The sequence below is a fragment of the Python bivittatus genome, unplaced genomic scaffold (assembly GCF_059951505.1).
Source record: "Python bivittatus isolate LINGU-HERP-01145 unplaced genomic scaffold, Pbiv_v1 ctg000840_np1212, whole genome shotgun sequence".
Classification (NCBI taxonomy): Eukaryota; Metazoa; Chordata; class Lepidosauria; order Squamata; family Pythonidae; genus Python; species Python bivittatus.
In genome coordinates this window covers 19,279,040-19,297,723 of record NW_028277113.1, presented here as the reverse complement: position 1 = coordinate 19,297,723, position 18,684 = coordinate 19,279,040, and the positions used below count along the sequence as shown (strand labels likewise).

At 33.5% G+C, this 18,684-nt stretch overlaps 1 protein-coding gene across 5 annotated transcripts in view; it reads right to left on the bottom strand.

Moving 5' to 3' along the window:
- CDKAL1 (CDKAL1 threonylcarbamoyladenosine tRNA methylthiotransferase) overlaps positions 1 to 18,684 on the bottom strand; it is a 316,095-nt gene that overhangs the window by 287,088 nt on the left and 10,323 nt on the right. For all 5 annotated transcript variants that reach the window (XR_015794055.1, XM_088130858.1, XM_088130855.1 and 2 more), the window contains exon 4: positions 18,438 to 18,550. Coding sequence is in view for 4 of the 5 variants with exons in the window: in XM_088130858.1 (XP_087986984.1) it covers positions 18,438 to 18,550 (113 nt within the window). In the remaining variant the exon portion in view is untranslated. The remainder of the gene's footprint in view (positions 1 to 18,437; positions 18,551 to 18,684) is intronic.

The window sequence follows — 18,684 nt, the reverse complement described above, 5'->3', positions numbered from 1 at the left end:
CATCTGCTTCCAAACTAGGTTTAAAAGAACAATTGCAGAACAATTTCAAGTAGCTTAACAAACTCATTTTTGAAGCAAGAAGACTGTTATGGTATTTAAATTAAACCTTTTCCTTTAACATGCAATGAAATATATACCAACATAGTTTTCACATACGGCCAAGGCTATACAAGTGTACAATGTAAAGATAAATTAAAGCCACAAATTTATTTTAGCTCACATCTTGATTACTGCATGACATCTGAAATGTCACCAGTCATTTTTATTCTTAGACTATATTATTATATGTTGCCTAGGTTCATACATCATGCTGAGCCATGAGTTAACCATGTTTTTGAGGAAATCATAATTAACTAGCTTTATTTGTTTACAAACACAATGGCTAAATTCATAATGTTCACTATGAATTAACCACCCAAGTCACATTATGGCTTAGCGTGATATATAGACTAGATCACGATATATACTGGAGTGAGGTGGTCCAAAATGTATCAACTTCCATTAAATTGAGGCAGAATAGGGAAAGAATGCAACTCTGAGGTTTACAGACTGAGAGCAGGCTAAAACCTGGCCTTTTTTGGAAATAAATTTAATAAAAGATCTGTCTAGTACAATTTGGCACAGGATTAACTTCCAGATTGCTACATTAATAAGACTTGCAACTACTGTGCCATTCGAATGGATGTACAATAGTAAAAATTCCTAAAAGCTATAAGGGGTTACTCAAAATCAATGTAATTCACAATATTTAGATGGATCTAAAGATGGCATATGATACAGGGGTTATTACAGGCTCTCTTTAAACATTCTGACAGTTAATATAGAGAAATGTTATAGAACAGAACTATTACAAATGAAATATAGTAGAAGGCGTGGAATTGTGTCCACCTAGTGATGGAACAACATCCACCAAAGGAATGGATTTTTCCTCCCACAAACCTTTTATGCATTCACAAATGATCTGTTCAAAGGAATGAGGGCACAAAGATGAGTGCAGAAGGAAGGTGAACAAGGAACAGTTTGATGGTATCTGTTCATATGTCAGATACAGTTCACCCATTCTAATTGTGAACTGAATACAGTAGAACACAACTTACATTAAAACAGAACAGAATGATCACTTTTGAAAAATTATTTGATAATAAAATGCTTCCAATCTAAATAATTTTGAACAAAAATGTACTGAATCCCATTTAAGGAAAACATTGAAGGTGGCTTTATAGTAACATAAGTTGCATAAAAAGCTGAGAACATTTATTATTCAATATTTAGAAACTCCTGCCTAATATTTTAGTTTGGTTTGATACTATGAAAGATTGGATATAGAGTATTTTACTAGAGCTGTTTTTTTCTCATGTGATGAGTATTAATTGCAACTTTAACCTTTCTATTTTTAACATATAAAATACACTATAAGAAAAGCCAGAGCCCAAAACTTCCTAACCAAATGCTCAGATTAGTCAATACTTATTATCTTATATAGTTAAGATATTTAGCATACAGTACACACTCTTTATTTAACATGAATAATCCATTAGAACTGTATTGATTAGAATTTTCTATGTCTTCCAAATACTGTCCATTAGGGTATTTCAAGAGTTGTAAAAATGATATTGACAGTTTAAATTAAATGAGGTTATCTAACATTGCCAACCCTACCTGTACATTCAGTACCTCAAGGATAAAGAACAGTCAGCAATTTTGCTTAAATAGCTTCTCTGGGATTACTGCAAATGTTGCAGACTCCATCTGAACCTAAAAGTATCCTGGCTTTAAACATTAATTTACTCTGACCATGTGTATTTCAAACCAAAAGAATTTCTGGATGGATTGAAACATGCAGTGTTAATACTAAAATATACATTCATTGCAGGTCAATAGTCATTCCAACTTCAAATTGGTGGTAAAAATAATGTATGCATTAGAATGCATGTTATAAGTGTCAGCATGCTATCTGCCAAAAGCAGTTCTCAGAAAGAAAATGGGATTGCGTCCTACACATTAGATAAGCCAGAATTAAACTTTTAATTGCCCCACATCTAGAGAAAATAAGAACCAACTCATTTCAGAGAGATTCTAAAATATTATTAGTCTGCCTCATCCAACATTTATAAATTCTCAGCAAACAAGGCAACGGAATATTGCTTCACCATTTGGGATGAAAATTTTTGAAGACAGAGAAAAGAAGGATGGGAGCAAAGTTAAGCCGATTGTAACTTAGCATGTCTGTTTGCACCTCTTCCAGCTACTACATGCGAGTAAGCTGAGGTGTGGGGCAAGGATAACTGACTTTGATCACGTCTATGAAAAGAAAAAAATGAAATGTAGATAAAGTACTGTATATATGTAAAGTAGACAAGATACTTTGAGGTAGACATCCTGCTTGATGTCTCACAAACTGGATGGGCCAGACTAGGCTTGCATATTTGAGTTTCTTCATCCCTATTTTAGTAAATTAACCACCTGAAATTCACCAAAGAGGAGGACAATATTGAAGTGCCACAGCAACATGCCTGTGGCTTCTTAGATAATGGAACAATATTTCATAAGAGCTGTAAATGAGAAGACAAAAGGCAAGCACTAATGTAATAGGAACTTTTAAAGCATGTATTATTCTGGTTAATTCTAATAAGTCTGTAATAATTTTTCTGGGTCCTATAAGATGGCACTGTTTGATAGATGGGACCTGAAGCATACTAATCCTGTCAGATCTTACAGCATAGACAGAGTTAGAGAAAGGTACTCCCATTAAAATACATCTGGGTAAAGTACAATCTATGAACTCAGCCAGGTTTTCAGAAAACTGCTTCTCCTGCAGGACCAACATGATACCGAGGGTTAAAGAAAGCAGTGACAACATTGTAAGCATTAAGATTTGATCAGTCCCAGAAGTGTACATTCAAGTCTATACTAAATAGGAAGTGAGAGTCTTGCTTCATGTAAACCCCAATGAGGCCAGGGTAGTACAGCTTAAATTAATTTAAGGCACATAGCACAAAGCCAATGTTAAAATATTGAAACCTCCAATCCAAGAGGGAATAGACTTCTGCAAAGAAACTTAGCAACTCTGAACTCTCTGGAAATCTGATGTACAAATGCCATTGTTCCCATATGGTAGGGCACCCTAATAAGCCATAAGGAAAAAACTGGTGTGATGCAAGGAAAAATTTAACAATCACCCAAACCAATTAATTTTTGTATTGCCACAAACAAGTTACTTTTCATGGCATGTAACTGTATGTGAACATGTAATTCAATTTGCACATCAACTTACAGACTGTCCCTTGATATGATTTACTGTTCTGACACCACCTGCCTCTGACACATGATATGCGGAAGAGACAGAATGGCTCAGACTGTTCTAATACTTCAGTTTTGGGCTACATTTCAGTTGGTCTCTTGGAATAGCAGTAGCCCAGAATCTCTGTTTCTTAGTGGGTTTCTGGGCCCAGGAAGATCTGTACCAAAGCACAGATCATGATCGTTGCAGATGTTTCGCTACACTTTCCAGCAAAGTTTTATCAGCGCAATGGTTCAGAAGTGGGGGGTTACCTTGCTGTATTATAATTTGTGTAAATTTGAATTCTGTGGGGTTGGTGGTGATTGGATGGTTCTTGGGAAGCATCCATTGCTTGGTGGTTGGTTATGGTGTTAGTTCTGTTCTGACTGATCTGTCTTGTCAGTCTGTTGTGAATGGGTTGGAACTTGCGCCTGATTAGGTGGTAAATGGTATCCAGTTGTATTGTTCTGTTGATGGCCCCTTTGTATGAGTGCCTGGCTTCCAGGAATTTTCGGCTCTTCTGCTGTTTTGTCAATTGTTTCTGTATTATCCTAGTCAAATGTGTGGTTCATTTTGAGGGCATGAGTGGCTGCTAGGTATTTCAGGTCAAGGTTCTTTATTGTGGTCCTTGATTCTTTGCTGTAATTGGTGTTCTCTTTGCCCTATGTAATGCTGGTTGTAATCTGGGCAGTTCACTCGGAAGATGATGAGAGTTCTTTCTTGGTGGGATGTGCAATCTTTTGGTTTACACAAAATTCTTTGTAGTGTTTTAATGGATTTGTAGGCAACAGTAATGCCTAGTAGTCAGAGTAATTTTCTGGCATGTTCTGATACCTTTCTTATGTATGGAAGGGTTATTATGGCAATGTTTGGGCTGTCCTTTAGTTCTTTGGTGTTTGAGTTGTTTCTTGGTGCATCTATCTTTGAATGAGCTCTAAATAGAATATGGTAAGGTAATAGATCCTCATGACATTTTTACTTGAATATTATGCTGTGTAAGGATGGTTTGCCTAAAAATTTTAGTAGTATATTGACTGAGTTCTGGTACATTTGCTTCTGGCTTAGAGTGTTACTTTCACTAAGCCAACAAACAATATAAAACAAGCCATAGCACCATGTGTATGTCTAGCTATTGTGTCTCTTTAACAAGACAATCTTCAGGTTTCAATTTTTTTTTTTTTACTGTTTTTCCATTTTTTATTAGAATTAAGTATAATCTTCTCAGTTTCTTTCCATATAATACATGCTTTTATAATAACTTTAAAGAAATTACATTTAACAGATCTAATGTGATATCAAACACTGAATGAAACACATTTCTGGCAATAACAGTCTTGGATAGCCTTGAGTCTGAACAGTTCCAAGCTTCAAGGAAGAGAAAGCATTTTTCTGGCACATGATGTTCAGTTTGGGAGGCTGGAGCCAGGAATTAAACAAGTGAACTGTAAATGAGAAAAAGTGCTGTCTCCATTACAGATTTTTCCTTGCTCAAAAATAAATATATCTTTTTCTTTTGATTTTCTTTTTAAAAACAAAATGGTGCAATAAGCAGAAATTAGAAAAATAAAGCTAGAAGTAGCAATGCAGACAAGTAACTAAGTATTTTGGATTGCAAGACCAACTTAATAGAAAACTGTTCTATTAATAATAGTATTTATTAATAATAAATACTGACGGTATTATGCTGAAGTTCATTAATCAGCTATAATAATTAACAATTTAAATGAAGTAAAATCATGGTTCCTGCAAAACAATGTAACACAGTTTCAAACAGTCCTAAATGGAATTTCATGAGGTCAAGTTTATTCTAGTCTAATAGACATAAGAACACACTCATGTTCTAGATTTAAATCCCTAAGAAAATAGGGGGGAGAATGTTACAGAGAATTACTTCAGAATAAATACAGTATATAATGCAACAACTTTATATAAAATAGAATTATGCAGGAATCAGAATGTTGCCATTTGTAAGCCATTACACAAAATATGTTACTTTAAAAAGCATGAAGTCTACTTACTTATCTATTCATGTTTATCTCCTACGAAAGTGTAACAATGAAAAAGAAGACAGGAAACTGTTACAAATATGCTTGTTTTTGTCTGCCCTCAAATCTTTCAATATTCAGGGAAGCCATATCTACAACTTATGTATATGAACATTACCAAAATATATACTATGCCTAGAGTTTCTGGTAACATCAGGTCTTCATGATAAATAAAATGCAACTGTTTAATATTCTCTGTTTCTGGCTTATGAATGAGAAGCACTGGCTAAAATGGGCTGTAATGCAAAAAACAAAACGAAAACAAAACTCAACGAATATGGTACTCTATTTGGATAGTGAAAGTCCAATTTGTAGCACATCCCTAACTTCAAACCAAAAAACTTTTATTTGGATATAGCTTGTTTTCACAATATTTCCAGAGACTGCTGATACTACAATCCAGCATCATTACTTTCTATGCTTTATAGAGAAGCCAGTATAAAATATACCTTTAGAATCTTGATTTCTTAGAAGATTTGAAAATAAAGTAAGAGTATTTTAAGAAATTGTTTCATTATTACATGGAAGAAACATTAATGTAGTCTCTGATAGTTTAATTTAAAACAGTCTTGCTACACAAAATGATTATATACAAAATGATACAAAAGAAAAATTATCTCTTATGATATTACACACCTTGGAGATGCGCAATTTTTTAAATAACTCTAACAACAAATTCAATAAAAGCTCACCACTATTTAATATTGACCATATTTTAAAAATTATAATCCAATCTCAGTAACAAAATCCTGTTCATAAGCTCCACCATTATTCATCATTTGGTCTATGAAATGACTAAACTGAAAAATTAAATATAAAAAAATATTTTTAAAAAAAACTGGTATCACTTCTTTTCCTGAAGTCTCTCTGAAGAAGCTTGGGTAGAGTTTATATACTACAAACATAAATAGTGCCATCTTCTGGCAAATGTATTATTCTGCAGGTCTAGATAAGGAAACACATAGAGTATCAATGTTATGCTACCAATTCTTAACAACTGTTAGCATAAAATGAATACAACTTTTTCCAAGTACACTTCTCAGATGTTATCTAGTAAGTTGATACTGTTAGTATGAAATGCATCTCATCTTCACCAAGACATGAAGCCCGATTATGATCAAACTGTAATTAGCATTAATCATTATTAATTCTGACAGCAATTTTCACCCTTATGGTCAATAAAATAAATTTGCATGGAAGACTGGGATTCCTCCCAGCCCTAGGGTACGCTTGTGACAAGAAGCAAATGAATGATTGCTATCATTAAAACTCATAGGAGTTCAAAACCTTCCTCAAAAGAATCCAATAAGGGAAAGAATCCAATAAGTGGGGTGATCTTGCAGTTGTTTTGTGCCCCTTTTTCCTTCCCAGTGCTAAGCTGATGTTTATGTAAGTATTTTTGCATTCTTTCTTCAAGGTTATCTCTTTACTCCTCTATAGCTCATTTAACTGTTTTACTGGTTTGTTAATATGTTTATCCTGGCTACTCAAAAGATGCTGGGTGATGTACAATAAAATATTAACAGAAAAGAGGCACTTCATAAAACCAATACCTCATTCATAAAGGCATCATTAAATTATAACAAAAAGAGCTAAAATATGTTGCCCAATAATTAGCAACTAAGTGCCCATTGGGAAAGAAACATTTTCAGGGCCCTCCTGGATGTCAAGAGTGAAGGGGTTAAGCACCCCTCTGGGGGCAGCGTGATCCATAAGGTGAAGGCAACGACAGAGAAGGTCTGACTTCTAGTCCATGCCTCTGTCATCTCTTGTGGAGGGGAACCTTAAACAGATCTTCTCTAGATGTTCTCAGAGGTTGAGCAGGATGCAGTGATCCTTGAAATAACCCAGTACTACAATATATATGGTTTTATAGGAAATCATTAGCACTTTGAATTGGGTCTGGAAGCTTATAGACTACCAGTGTGCATATCACAAAACAAATGCTATTCTGCAGTGGTGGGTCTCCCCATCAGTAATTTGGGCACTGCATTCTATACCAGTTCTGTCATTACCATCATTATTAAACATTTGAATACATCCCAGCCTTAAGACAAATCAATCTCCTAAGAGCTAATCAGCTACATAAATACATAGAAGAGATTCAATGCACATAGTCCTTTCCATATAAAGGGTTGATTAGGTAGGACATGGAGCAGAAACTTTTCATGCTTATCTTATCTTATTCTTCCAGTCAAGGCAGACCAAAACCTAATTCCTTCAGGTATTTTCACAGGCAACAGACATACCTTCTTTCCAATGGTTTTGTGTAGAAAATATGTTATAGGAAATATTTTGTTTCCTACAATTGAACACTATAATCTAGCACAATATGTGAAAGCAGTCTTTGTAACGTTCTGTTTCTATTACTGGTATATTTTCTCATGCTTTATTTGGAAACATTTATTAGATCCAGTTTGAAGAATGGCACAGAGAAGTACACAGATAAGGAATATTCTCAACTCAGACTATGAAAAATTCATCTCTTATAGAATGTTTATTCAGACCTAAGTCTCATTATATTCAGTGTAGCTTAATCCAAGATAATCATGCAGAGGCTTCCAGTCATAAAGCTCTTTTCAAGAGCCCAAATCTATTCTAATATATTCTGAAAGTAAGTTTAACTCCTCTCTAATCATATCAATTAAGATGTGTGTAACTGAAACCTGGAAAAATGATAATTTCACTAGAGTGAATGTGTCAAATTTACCCTTACATGTCTACAGGGTATATTTTATTCCCTTTCCCTTTTGCACAGTTTGATTAGATCCTACATCCTTTGTGAAGGACAAAACAATACCACACCATCAATAGGCAGCTACTTTTTACAAGCTGAAATACAATTTAGGTTCCTAGTTTTGCAAACAGAATCAATGAGCAAGCATGTCTTCTCCCTGAAATATGGCCAATGAACTTTCAAGGTCTGAAAGTCTTACAAATATATAAGCAGCCAAGAAATCTGTCTTGTATTTAAAACCAAGCCAAAAAAGCCTACTCCTCTATATTGCAATACCTTTTACTAATCAACAGCAATTCACTTTTGGCTGGATGAAGTCAAAAAAGCTATTTATAGTCATCCAAGACAAAGTTGCTCTGCATTGTAAGTAGATCCCAGCGCCAAGGATTTGACATATAGACAAATGTCAGTGTCTTCTACTCAGTGGGAGTCTCTCCCTCTGCTTTTATACAAAATAATGCTTCATTGTGGTGGGCCAGAAATGCCAAAAATATTCACAAGCATGCCATTGACTGCAAATCTCAAACTACATTCATCTCATGTTGGCAGCTCAAACTTTTAGTCTTTGAGAAGACATCCAAGTCAGTCCTTCTGCAATAGCATTTAGCTGACTTTCCAGCTGTATATTAGGGGAGGGCAAAAAATTCCTGATACATCTTAGGTGAACAAGTTCAGAAATTAATAAAATAAATAACACCCCTTGACAGAAATATAGCATCTACCACATCAATTCTGGCAGGCTACTATGAGGAGAAACTTGAAAAACAAGAATGAAGGTATGGAAAAATACCTTTGTTTTGATATACTAAATTTTTCTTATTCAACACCAACACAAAGTTTAAGTTGATGATGTCTTTTAAAGTCCTGAAACACTATATAAACTATGCTCATGGATCTGAAATCTACATCTAGCAACACAACAATTAGATTTGCACATTTCATTAACAGTTTGTTGTATAAACCACAATTGGCTGGATTCACTTTTCATGCTAAGCCACAGACGGTGGGTTCCAAACCATAATGACTGGATTTATATAACATGCTCAACCAAAGCCAAATAAGCCAAATTTTAAATTAGCATGCTGTGTGAACCAAGGCAGTAATGGTTTGTTGACCAAATCACAATAATGGAGTTCATAAATTACACTAAGCCAAATGTACAACTCCCAGCAGCCCAGTCAGCATAACCAGTGGTGATTAATGCTATGAGTTGCAGTTCACCAACATCTGGTGGGCCACAGATTGCACACTCATACCCTATGTTAAAATGTTCAGCATCCAGCTACCAACAGTGGCAGAGCATCAGTGAATTAACCCTCATTTATTGTTTATTTCTTCCAAGCAATTAACACTGAGAAGAATGTTACCAACAAATCTGAAGGTATGATTTAAGCATTACGGCTGAGACCAATTATCTCATCCTTTTTAAAAATATATAATCTCTGACTATCACAGAATTTGGTGGCAGCTGACTGTTCTCTACATTCAGCAGCTCAAAGGAGCCAATGCTTGGTAGTGTTGATTTTCTGTGGCAATGCAGGCCCTTTGGAATGGCCTCCTGCTTGAGATTAGATACATTCCCACCCTAGAGATGCTGAGCTCCTCCAGAAGGCACTTGAGTCATGACATCTCTTGGTTCACTACTGTACACTTTTGGTTTTTAGTCCTTTTCTGTATTTTTGTATTTGGTTTCTATTGTGTTTGTAAGCCCCAAGACTCTGCTAGATACCGGGGGGGGGGACAAAAACAAATATATTCATTACTTATGCAGTGGTGATTTTTTAAATCAGTTCTGATCCTACTGCCAATCAACTGAGGAAGAAAAACCATCAGTTCCTTCCATAAATAAGTATGAATTACTTGTTTGTTGTGCTATACAGATCAAATTCTTTAGTTTTTGCTTTTACTTGTACAGAAGATTCTTCACAGAATTCTTTGACTCTGAGGTTATTCTTTTGTGCACAGCTTACAACTGTGAATTCTTATTTTTGAGGGCAACCCAAACTGCACTATGGATTTGTATGACAGTCTTTTAATACTAACATTTTTAATTTCAATTCCTTTTCAGTCAACTCCCACATGGAACGTTTTCACTCTTTAGCACCACAACACAGAGTCTACATTCTGAACCAATACCCACCATGATACCAGTATTTTTAACCCAGAGAGTCACTGCCAATTTAAATCATACACCAGAGGAAATTAAGTTGTTTTAAAAACAATATATATATATATGGTGTGTGTGTGTGTGTATATGTGTGTATATTTCCTTCCTTCCTTCCTTCCTTCCTTCCTTCCTTCCTTCCTTCCTTCCTTCCTTCCTTCCTTCCTTCCTTCCTTCCTTCCTTCCAACTTGTGGTAAATATCATTTACCACTGTACTGCTCTGAAAGTTATAAAGCAATTAGTACTAAAATGTTAGATCTTTAAACTGTTCCATACAGTACAGTACAAATATTGATGTACATGACGTATCTAAAGCTAATATTTTAAAGTAAAGATTGTGTATGCAAAAAACTAAGAATAAAGAATCAGACTTAGAAATATGTATCTGGACTTTAACATTCACACAGCAAGAATTTGTTAATAAAAAATTTAATTTTAAATTCACAAATATCAAAAACTTAGTTATATGATTTTGCTAATGTATCAGTTACCAAACAGACAGAAATCAATTCCATTATTATAACCAGAAAATTAAACAAAAGAAGACCAAAATAATTAATACCATTATATCAATAGTGCTATGAATTACAATTTCAAGAAATAGATCAAAATCGTAAGTATGGCTTAAAAATAATTAGAAATCATGACAGATTAATTTCAAAAGTCAATAACACAGCCAACTCAAAAAGTTATTTAATACTGCCACCTAGCGTATGTTAAACATACGTCAATTATACAAACATTATCAAAACATTGTTATTCACTGTCATTATTTTATTCCATTAGTGAGCAGCCATTTTTAAATTCCAAAATACAAGCTATAAATAAAACAATTATGTTGTCAAAATGCAAATTAAAATCTGTAAAGTAACAAACAGGGTAAATAAAAAAATATTTTCGATAGTGATTAGAAGTTATGGGAAATAAATAAGAAAATAATACCTAAAAACAGCACTGTAAAATGTTATGTCAAATGTTGACAATGGCTAGAAATTCAATTATATATGGCAAAAACATTGTAGAAACTGAAATCTTATTTATGTGTTACAGTCTCCTTATGAGAAAAGAAGCATGCTTTTAAATCTGCTCTAATGTCTTCCTGACATCCAATTTTTGCATTCTGAATATAGTTGTCTGCAAAGCAACCTTGATGGATGAACAGCTGTTTGCATTTTAAGATTTTTATGTTAGAAAGACATTTTATTTATTTACTGTAATGAATTTAGCTCCTTGTATTCTCTTAGGAGGCCAAGACTGCTATAAAATTCATGATTTTAGCACTAAGAAGCAACCTTATGATTTAAAGCCAAAAATGTGAAATATAAAAATATGAACAGCAATAAAAATATTTAAAGCATTTCCCAAACAAAATGAAAATATTTTAATATAATTTGTTTTATATTTGTACATCTAAATTACATGTTAGAAGTCCTGAGTATCTCTGCATTTATAAGAACATTTGTATTTGAAGAGGGTCTTGACTGAGATAGATAAGCTTATTTGAAACAACTATCCCCATCCTAAATTATTTTAAACTGTTTCCACCAAAGTGTGGCTTATGGCCATTTTAGCATTTTAAAGGCCATCACAATTATTGAATTTGTATTCTCAACAGTTAAAACAAAATAATAAAAACAACATAAATCATTATTAACTAATTCAAACTGAAAAACCCAGCTAAAGAGGGAGGCACCCATTCATTCATTCATTCATTCATCAAACTTATCCCCGCCCATCTCCCCCCAATGGGGGACTCTGGGCGGCTTATAACAGATTAAAACAATAAATAAATACATAGTTAAAATTTATAAATTTTATCTCCTTTCCTGAAAGAAGAATAGTAGCTAAGAGTAAATCCAGAGGAAATGTATCTATAACTCGGCAGCAATATAGAGAAGGCCGCCTTCTACATGCCTCACACAGATGTTGGAATGTAAGGGCCTCTAGGGATGTTTTCAGTAATAAACTTAGTAAAACATTTTTAAAACTTGCAGAAATGGTATTTTCCTAAAACTTGTCATCTCACCATTCATATTAGCAAGTACCAAGCACTTATAAGTACAAGTGTCACCACTTGATTCTACTGGAACTCTCAGCACAATATGGTACCACTGAAATTACATTATTTTGTCTTGCTTATCCAGTCTAGGAGTCAGTGTCTTTGCTTTTCCAGAATTATTATTTTCCAAAAATAGTACTAGGTAAATTCTGTTCATTCACATGACTTCCAATCCCATAATGTTTAATTCTATCGCTCATATTTTTCTTCATCTATTTAAAACCATCATAGCCATCCAAAAGTTGAGTATGGCTTTGAGTCACTAATAAGTGGACACATAGTTCTGTATCACTTTTCCATTTTAAAAGTTCTAGGGAAACAGTAAAACTATACAAATATGATGCTGAATAAGGATGAGTGAACAGAAACTTGATTAAGCAAGACAGAAGTCAGCTTTTCTGGAGTATTTGCATAGAACCAATCTTGCAGCTCCCTCATTGCCAAACAATCAGATGATTCAGAGTGTTATTATCTCAAGATGCCCAATCATCAGCAACTGGCTGATGGATTAGGAACGTTTTTATCAGCCCATGATGGTTCATCATTACTTGTGGTCTTATCTAAAAAAACCCAAATTTAGTGTGAATTCTACTCATTCTACAAATCACTCTACTTTACTGGTAGCCTATATACTTTTGAGGCCAATTCAAAGTACTATGAGTCTTATTCAACGATATGAGTACTTTGAGATCATGATCTATAAAGGACTGACTTTACATATTTTATATATAAAATATAATTTTATATTTTATATATAAAATGTATAAAATTTTATATATTTATATAATTTAATATATAAATTTCCTATATATGTGTGTGTGTGTGTGTGTGTGTGTGTGTAATTTATATCTTTATATGACTCCAGAAATTATGCCTAATCAGAGGTCAGATCCAGACAAATATTACAGACAACAGTTTGAAGCTCATAAACTGTCCCAACCTAAAAAAAAAAAAAAAAAATCACAAAAAGTTGCCTGATACTCAGCATGGAAAAGAGGTACAGGATCTGATTGTAGGAATGAAATAACAGTGCAAATAATACCTTATTACATGTAAATAATATTCTGCTAAATGGTGTTCATATTTACCCCATTTTTAAGGGTACCTGAAAAGGGAATTTGATGTAAAATAAAAAGCATGAGTTAAAATCAGAACATGAGTTAAAATCAGGCTGCTTTTATCTTGCTGATTTAAATCACTTATGAAAACTGCCATAAATCCAAATATTTAGGTAGGATACTATCCACAGAATCACATATGGCTTTCTGGATTCACATCAAATATTCATTACATAAATGGGAGATTTTAGCTCTTCTTTGGGGAAAAAAGTAGTATTTTTTAAACTGTAGGGCAAATAGTTTAGCAGAAAGGCTGAGCCACGTCCAACATTTTAATGCAAAATGATGTGCAATGTAATGTAAAATCTAGTCAAGTGTTTCATATTTCAAACTCCACAAAATCTTACAATAAACATAGCAACCAGTTATATATATTCAGACAAATGGGAAGTTTGCATTTTATTGCAAGCCGTGGCAAGAAATGTCATATTTTCTCCTCTTGCATACAGTGAAAATAGGAAAGGGAAATGACAGCATACGGGCCCAAAGCTCACCATCATAACAATTATAAACCATGGTTTGTTGCTATACCTGAATACTGTTAGCCTCAGAGAACCAATATCAGCTCTTTTTAAAGCTAAGCTGACCATATGTATCAAGGACATTTCAATATGATATCTGGCAACTAACTGTCTATTACTATCACAATCTAGCACCTTACTTTTGAATACAGGATGTTCTGCTCTACCAGTGTGGCATCTCTCACTGAAATATCTTAACTTCTGGTGGCAGGCATGGCAGTTTGATCATCTTCATGATCATGGAGACAGCATCTCAGCTGTTTAGCATTCAGTGGGTATTGCAGGGTGCTTTAATTTCTTCTGGACAAAATCAACCTATTTGATCTCCGGACAGCCATTCCTCATGAGTAAATCGCAAAAACAGATTTTTCGCAACAACATTTTAAATCAAGACTGAAAATTGATAAGGCAGATATTATTTTAAAAGAAATCCCTATTAGAATTTTACATAAAAGAAAATATTATTTCTTCTTTCACTGAGGTTTTAAAGCAGAAGAAGATCCCATTCCGTTGGGAAAAATTAGAGGGTGTAACTTTTACTTTTCAACAGAGAAGATTTTGATTGAATACCGTTCAAAATAAACCAGGAAAATAGTTAGCTTATAAATTAAGGAAGGAGAAAGAAAAGGGGATGATTTTGAAGCTTCAGAAGGGAGACACAGTTTTAACAGATAATGTGGCTATAAAAAAAGCTTTTAGTCAGTATTATTCTAATCTTTATAAAGGACAGGATATTTCTCTGGAAAAAATAGATGATTACTTAAAAGTTCAAAATCTACCATGGCTTACAGATATACAAAGACAGACTATGAATAGGCCTGTAACAATAATGGAGCTTTTGGAAGCTATAGAAAAGATGAGGCCAGGGAAAGCACGTGGGCCGGATGGATTACCAGGGTCTTATTATAAATGTTTTGAGGATGAAATTTTACAGCCTCTCCAGAAGACAATGAATTTTATTTTACAAGGAGATGGGATACCACAGTCATGGAAAGAAGCTAATATTGCTCTAATACAATAGAGAGCATCTAATACAGAGAGGGCATGTTGTGGACCCTATCAGCGAGAGAATGTCAGCTGGCAGGGCCCAGGAGGAGAGGTGCGATGGGCACCTACCCTCCCAGTTTTCCAGAAAGGACTTAAGACCTGGCTCTGTCAGCTCGCATGGGGAGACAAGAGTTGTAATCAATCCTGAGGGTGGCTGGCACCCTGATGACATTCCCCGAGCCATTCACCAATTTTATCATCCCTTGGAATTTATTTATTATTTAACACTGTTTTATATTGTATTTTAATTTATTCTATCTCTTCTGTAAACCACCCAGAGTGGTTTTCAATGAGATGGGCAGTGACAAATTTGATATATAAATAAATATAAATACCTTAAGAGGGACAAGATTTAAACTTAACTAAAAATTATAGACCAATATCATTTGCCAAAAGTTATTTACTATGATTTTGGCAAATAGACTAAAAATAGTTTTAAAAGATTTTATTCATGAAGACAGATGTGGATTTTTACCTAAAAGACAACTAAAAGTTAATGTTAGAACAGTATTGGACATTCAGAATACTTTGAACAACATAATGAAAAAAACTGCATTGACCTTTTTGGATGCAGAGAAAGCTTTTGAGAACCTTAATTTGGCCATTTTTGTTTAAAGTTTTATAAAATATGGATTTTGAACTTTATAAAATGGGTTAAATTGATATATACTCTACAGAAAGCACAAATTATTGTTAATGGAGAATTAACAAAACCATGTGAGATTCAAAAAGGACATGACAAGGATGTCCATTATCCCCACTTTTGTTTATTTTGGTTTTGGAAGTTTTGAATAGAGATTTAAGACAAGAAGAGGGGATAATGGGTGTAAAAAAATTTTAAAAGACATATAAATGAAGAGCTTTTGCAGATGATTTGGTACTGGTGTTGGAAGAGCTGTTGAAAGGGTCAGAATTGTTAATGAGAAAATTAAAAGAGTTTGGTGCACTAGCTGGTTTTAAGATTAATAAACAAAAGGCAAAGATGTTAACAAAAAACATGAAGACACAAGATCAAATAGAATTGATGAATAAAACAGGTTTCAAGATTGAGAAACAAGTAAGAAACTACAACTATCATTTTTGGGAAGAATTTCTGTGATGTTTTGCCAAGGTTGTTATTTTTGTTTCAGACAATACCAGCTGTGACTAGTGATTTACCATTTAAACAATGGCAGAAGGATATATCTAAATTTGTGTGGCAAGGCAAAAAAAGTGAGTTAAATACAAGGTATTGCAAGATGCCAAAGAAAGAGGAGGGTTAGCTTTACCTGATTTGAAATTGTATTTTGCAGCATGCTGTTTAGTCTGGATGAAAGAGTGGGTGACACTGAGAAACAGAAGGCTATTGGATTTAGAAGGACATGATTTGAAATTTGGATGGCGCAGCTATTTATGGCATGACATAGTTAAGGTTAATGTAGATTTCAAAAATCATTTTATTAGATGTTCCATCTTGAGAATTTGGAATAGATATAAATCTAGATTGTTTCTGAAAATACCTTTATGGCTATCACCACAAGAAGCATATTATAGAAGAGAAATGATAATTAAGCAGAAGTGGCTAATTTATGGCAACATTTTAGATTTCTACTAGAGTGAATTTAAAATAAAATCAAGAGAAGACTTGAAATCAGAAGGATATATGTGTCAATGGTTTTCACATGTACAATTAGCAGAAAGTTTTAAAGTTGATAAAAAGACATATGGTTTTGAATGTGATAAAATTGTATTTGAAACTGAGTTATGTACTAATGATGAACATCTTATTGCTAAAACATTTAAACTTTTGTTGAGATTTGAAACAGAAGATGCACAAGTTAAAGACTGTATGATAAAACGGGTTAAAAAATTTGGATCTAATATACAAATGGAACAATGGGAAAATATGTGGATGAAAATGTTGAAATTTACATGTTATAATCTTAAAAAGAATTTTAATAAAATGATGTATTGATGGTATCTGTCACTGGAAAGATTGTCAGAAATGTACAAAGGGACTATATTTCTAAATATATGTTGGAAATGTGAACAACAAGAAGGAACTTTTTATCAACTTTGGTACACATGTAATAAAGCTAAAAAATTTTGAACTCAAATACATATATTAATATAGAAGATTTTGAAGATTAATATATAATTGAAACCAGAGACATTTCTTTTGAGGCTGATGGATAAACAGTTGGAAAAATCTCATGGACCTTTGTTTTTATGTATAATAACTGCAGCGAGACTTTTATATGCTCAAAGGTGGAAAGACTCGATATTACCTATGATGGAAGAATGGATTGGAAAGTTGATGGAGATAGCTGAGATGGCAAAATCGACAGCTTTGATAAGAGAAAAGACATTGGCTAATTTTAATACTAATTGGAAGCCCCTTTTGGACTTTTTGCGGGAAACAAAAAAAATCAAATTATGATATATGGATTTGAAAATTAGTAAAATTAACAATTATAGGAAAAAATGGATGTTAAGTTGAAAGAGTAAAAGTTTAATGTATATTTTACTTATATCTGCTGTAAAAGAAGTCAGAATTCATTCTTTTGTTTCTTTTTCTTTACTTTTCTGCACGTTTGCTTTATTTCTTTCTCCTTATTCTTTCTTTTCTGCTATTCTCTTTCTTGATTATTAGTTTCTGTTAGTTTTACCTTTCTGGTTTTTTTTTTAATTTAATAAAGTTATTATTAAAAAAAATCTTAACCTGGTGTCACAGTGACAGTTCCCCACACTCACAACCATATTACTGTTACTCAGATGAAACAATAAGCAATTAGACTAACAGGGCAGTAATTTTAAATGCATTTCTAAATAATTTTTTCTAGTCTCAGAAGGATAGAACACTCTTCCTTGATCAGAATACTCCAAGTATATTGACCTCCCATAATTCTCTACCCTCATAGCCAAAGATCAGGGAAAAGACAGAGACTGTTGAGAGTTATCCTGATAGGAATGGACAAATGAAAACTGAGATTATCAAAGGGAAATGGAGAGGGGGCTTATTAGGAGAATATACAACCATGACTCTAAGTAAAATCTGTCAATAAGATCTGTCAATAGATAACCTCCATTTTTTTCAAATCTTCTGGTCTATGATATTAAGATTTTCCTTAGTAGCCTAGCTTTATATTCTCCAATAAGACTTTACTGATACACCTGTAAATTGAGCAAGTCTACTTTGTCTGCAATAGAGTGACTCATATAAGCAACTGGAAAGGAGATGTACAAAAGCCACCTCAACACCTGTCCCACATGAACTACTAAATAGGTCTATTAACTAACCAATGAAATGGATCCCAATTACTCATGGCAATATTTTATTTTATTGATTTCATTTTTAGATAAGCATGGAAGAATTTGAATCCTGAAAAAAATATAAATAATTGGAGCAAATAAATAAAAACAGCATATTTAAATTTGTTTAAAAATAAACCCTTTGAAAGAAATCCAACACGTTCAACTCATTACCTGTTATACTGTATCCGTAAGCAGCTAGCTGTCCAGCCATATATTCGCCATCTGAACTATTATGGGAACATCCCCATGTACGTATCCAAATTTTCTGTATACCAGGAATAACACTGTCAAATAAAAAGATACAAGCATGTTAAATTTCCCCACACTAGAAAAATTTGGCCAGCAGTGATTACAGATATCAAGGAATTCACAAACCCTAAAATATTCCTTGGGAAAGAAAGTACTGCAATACTTAAAT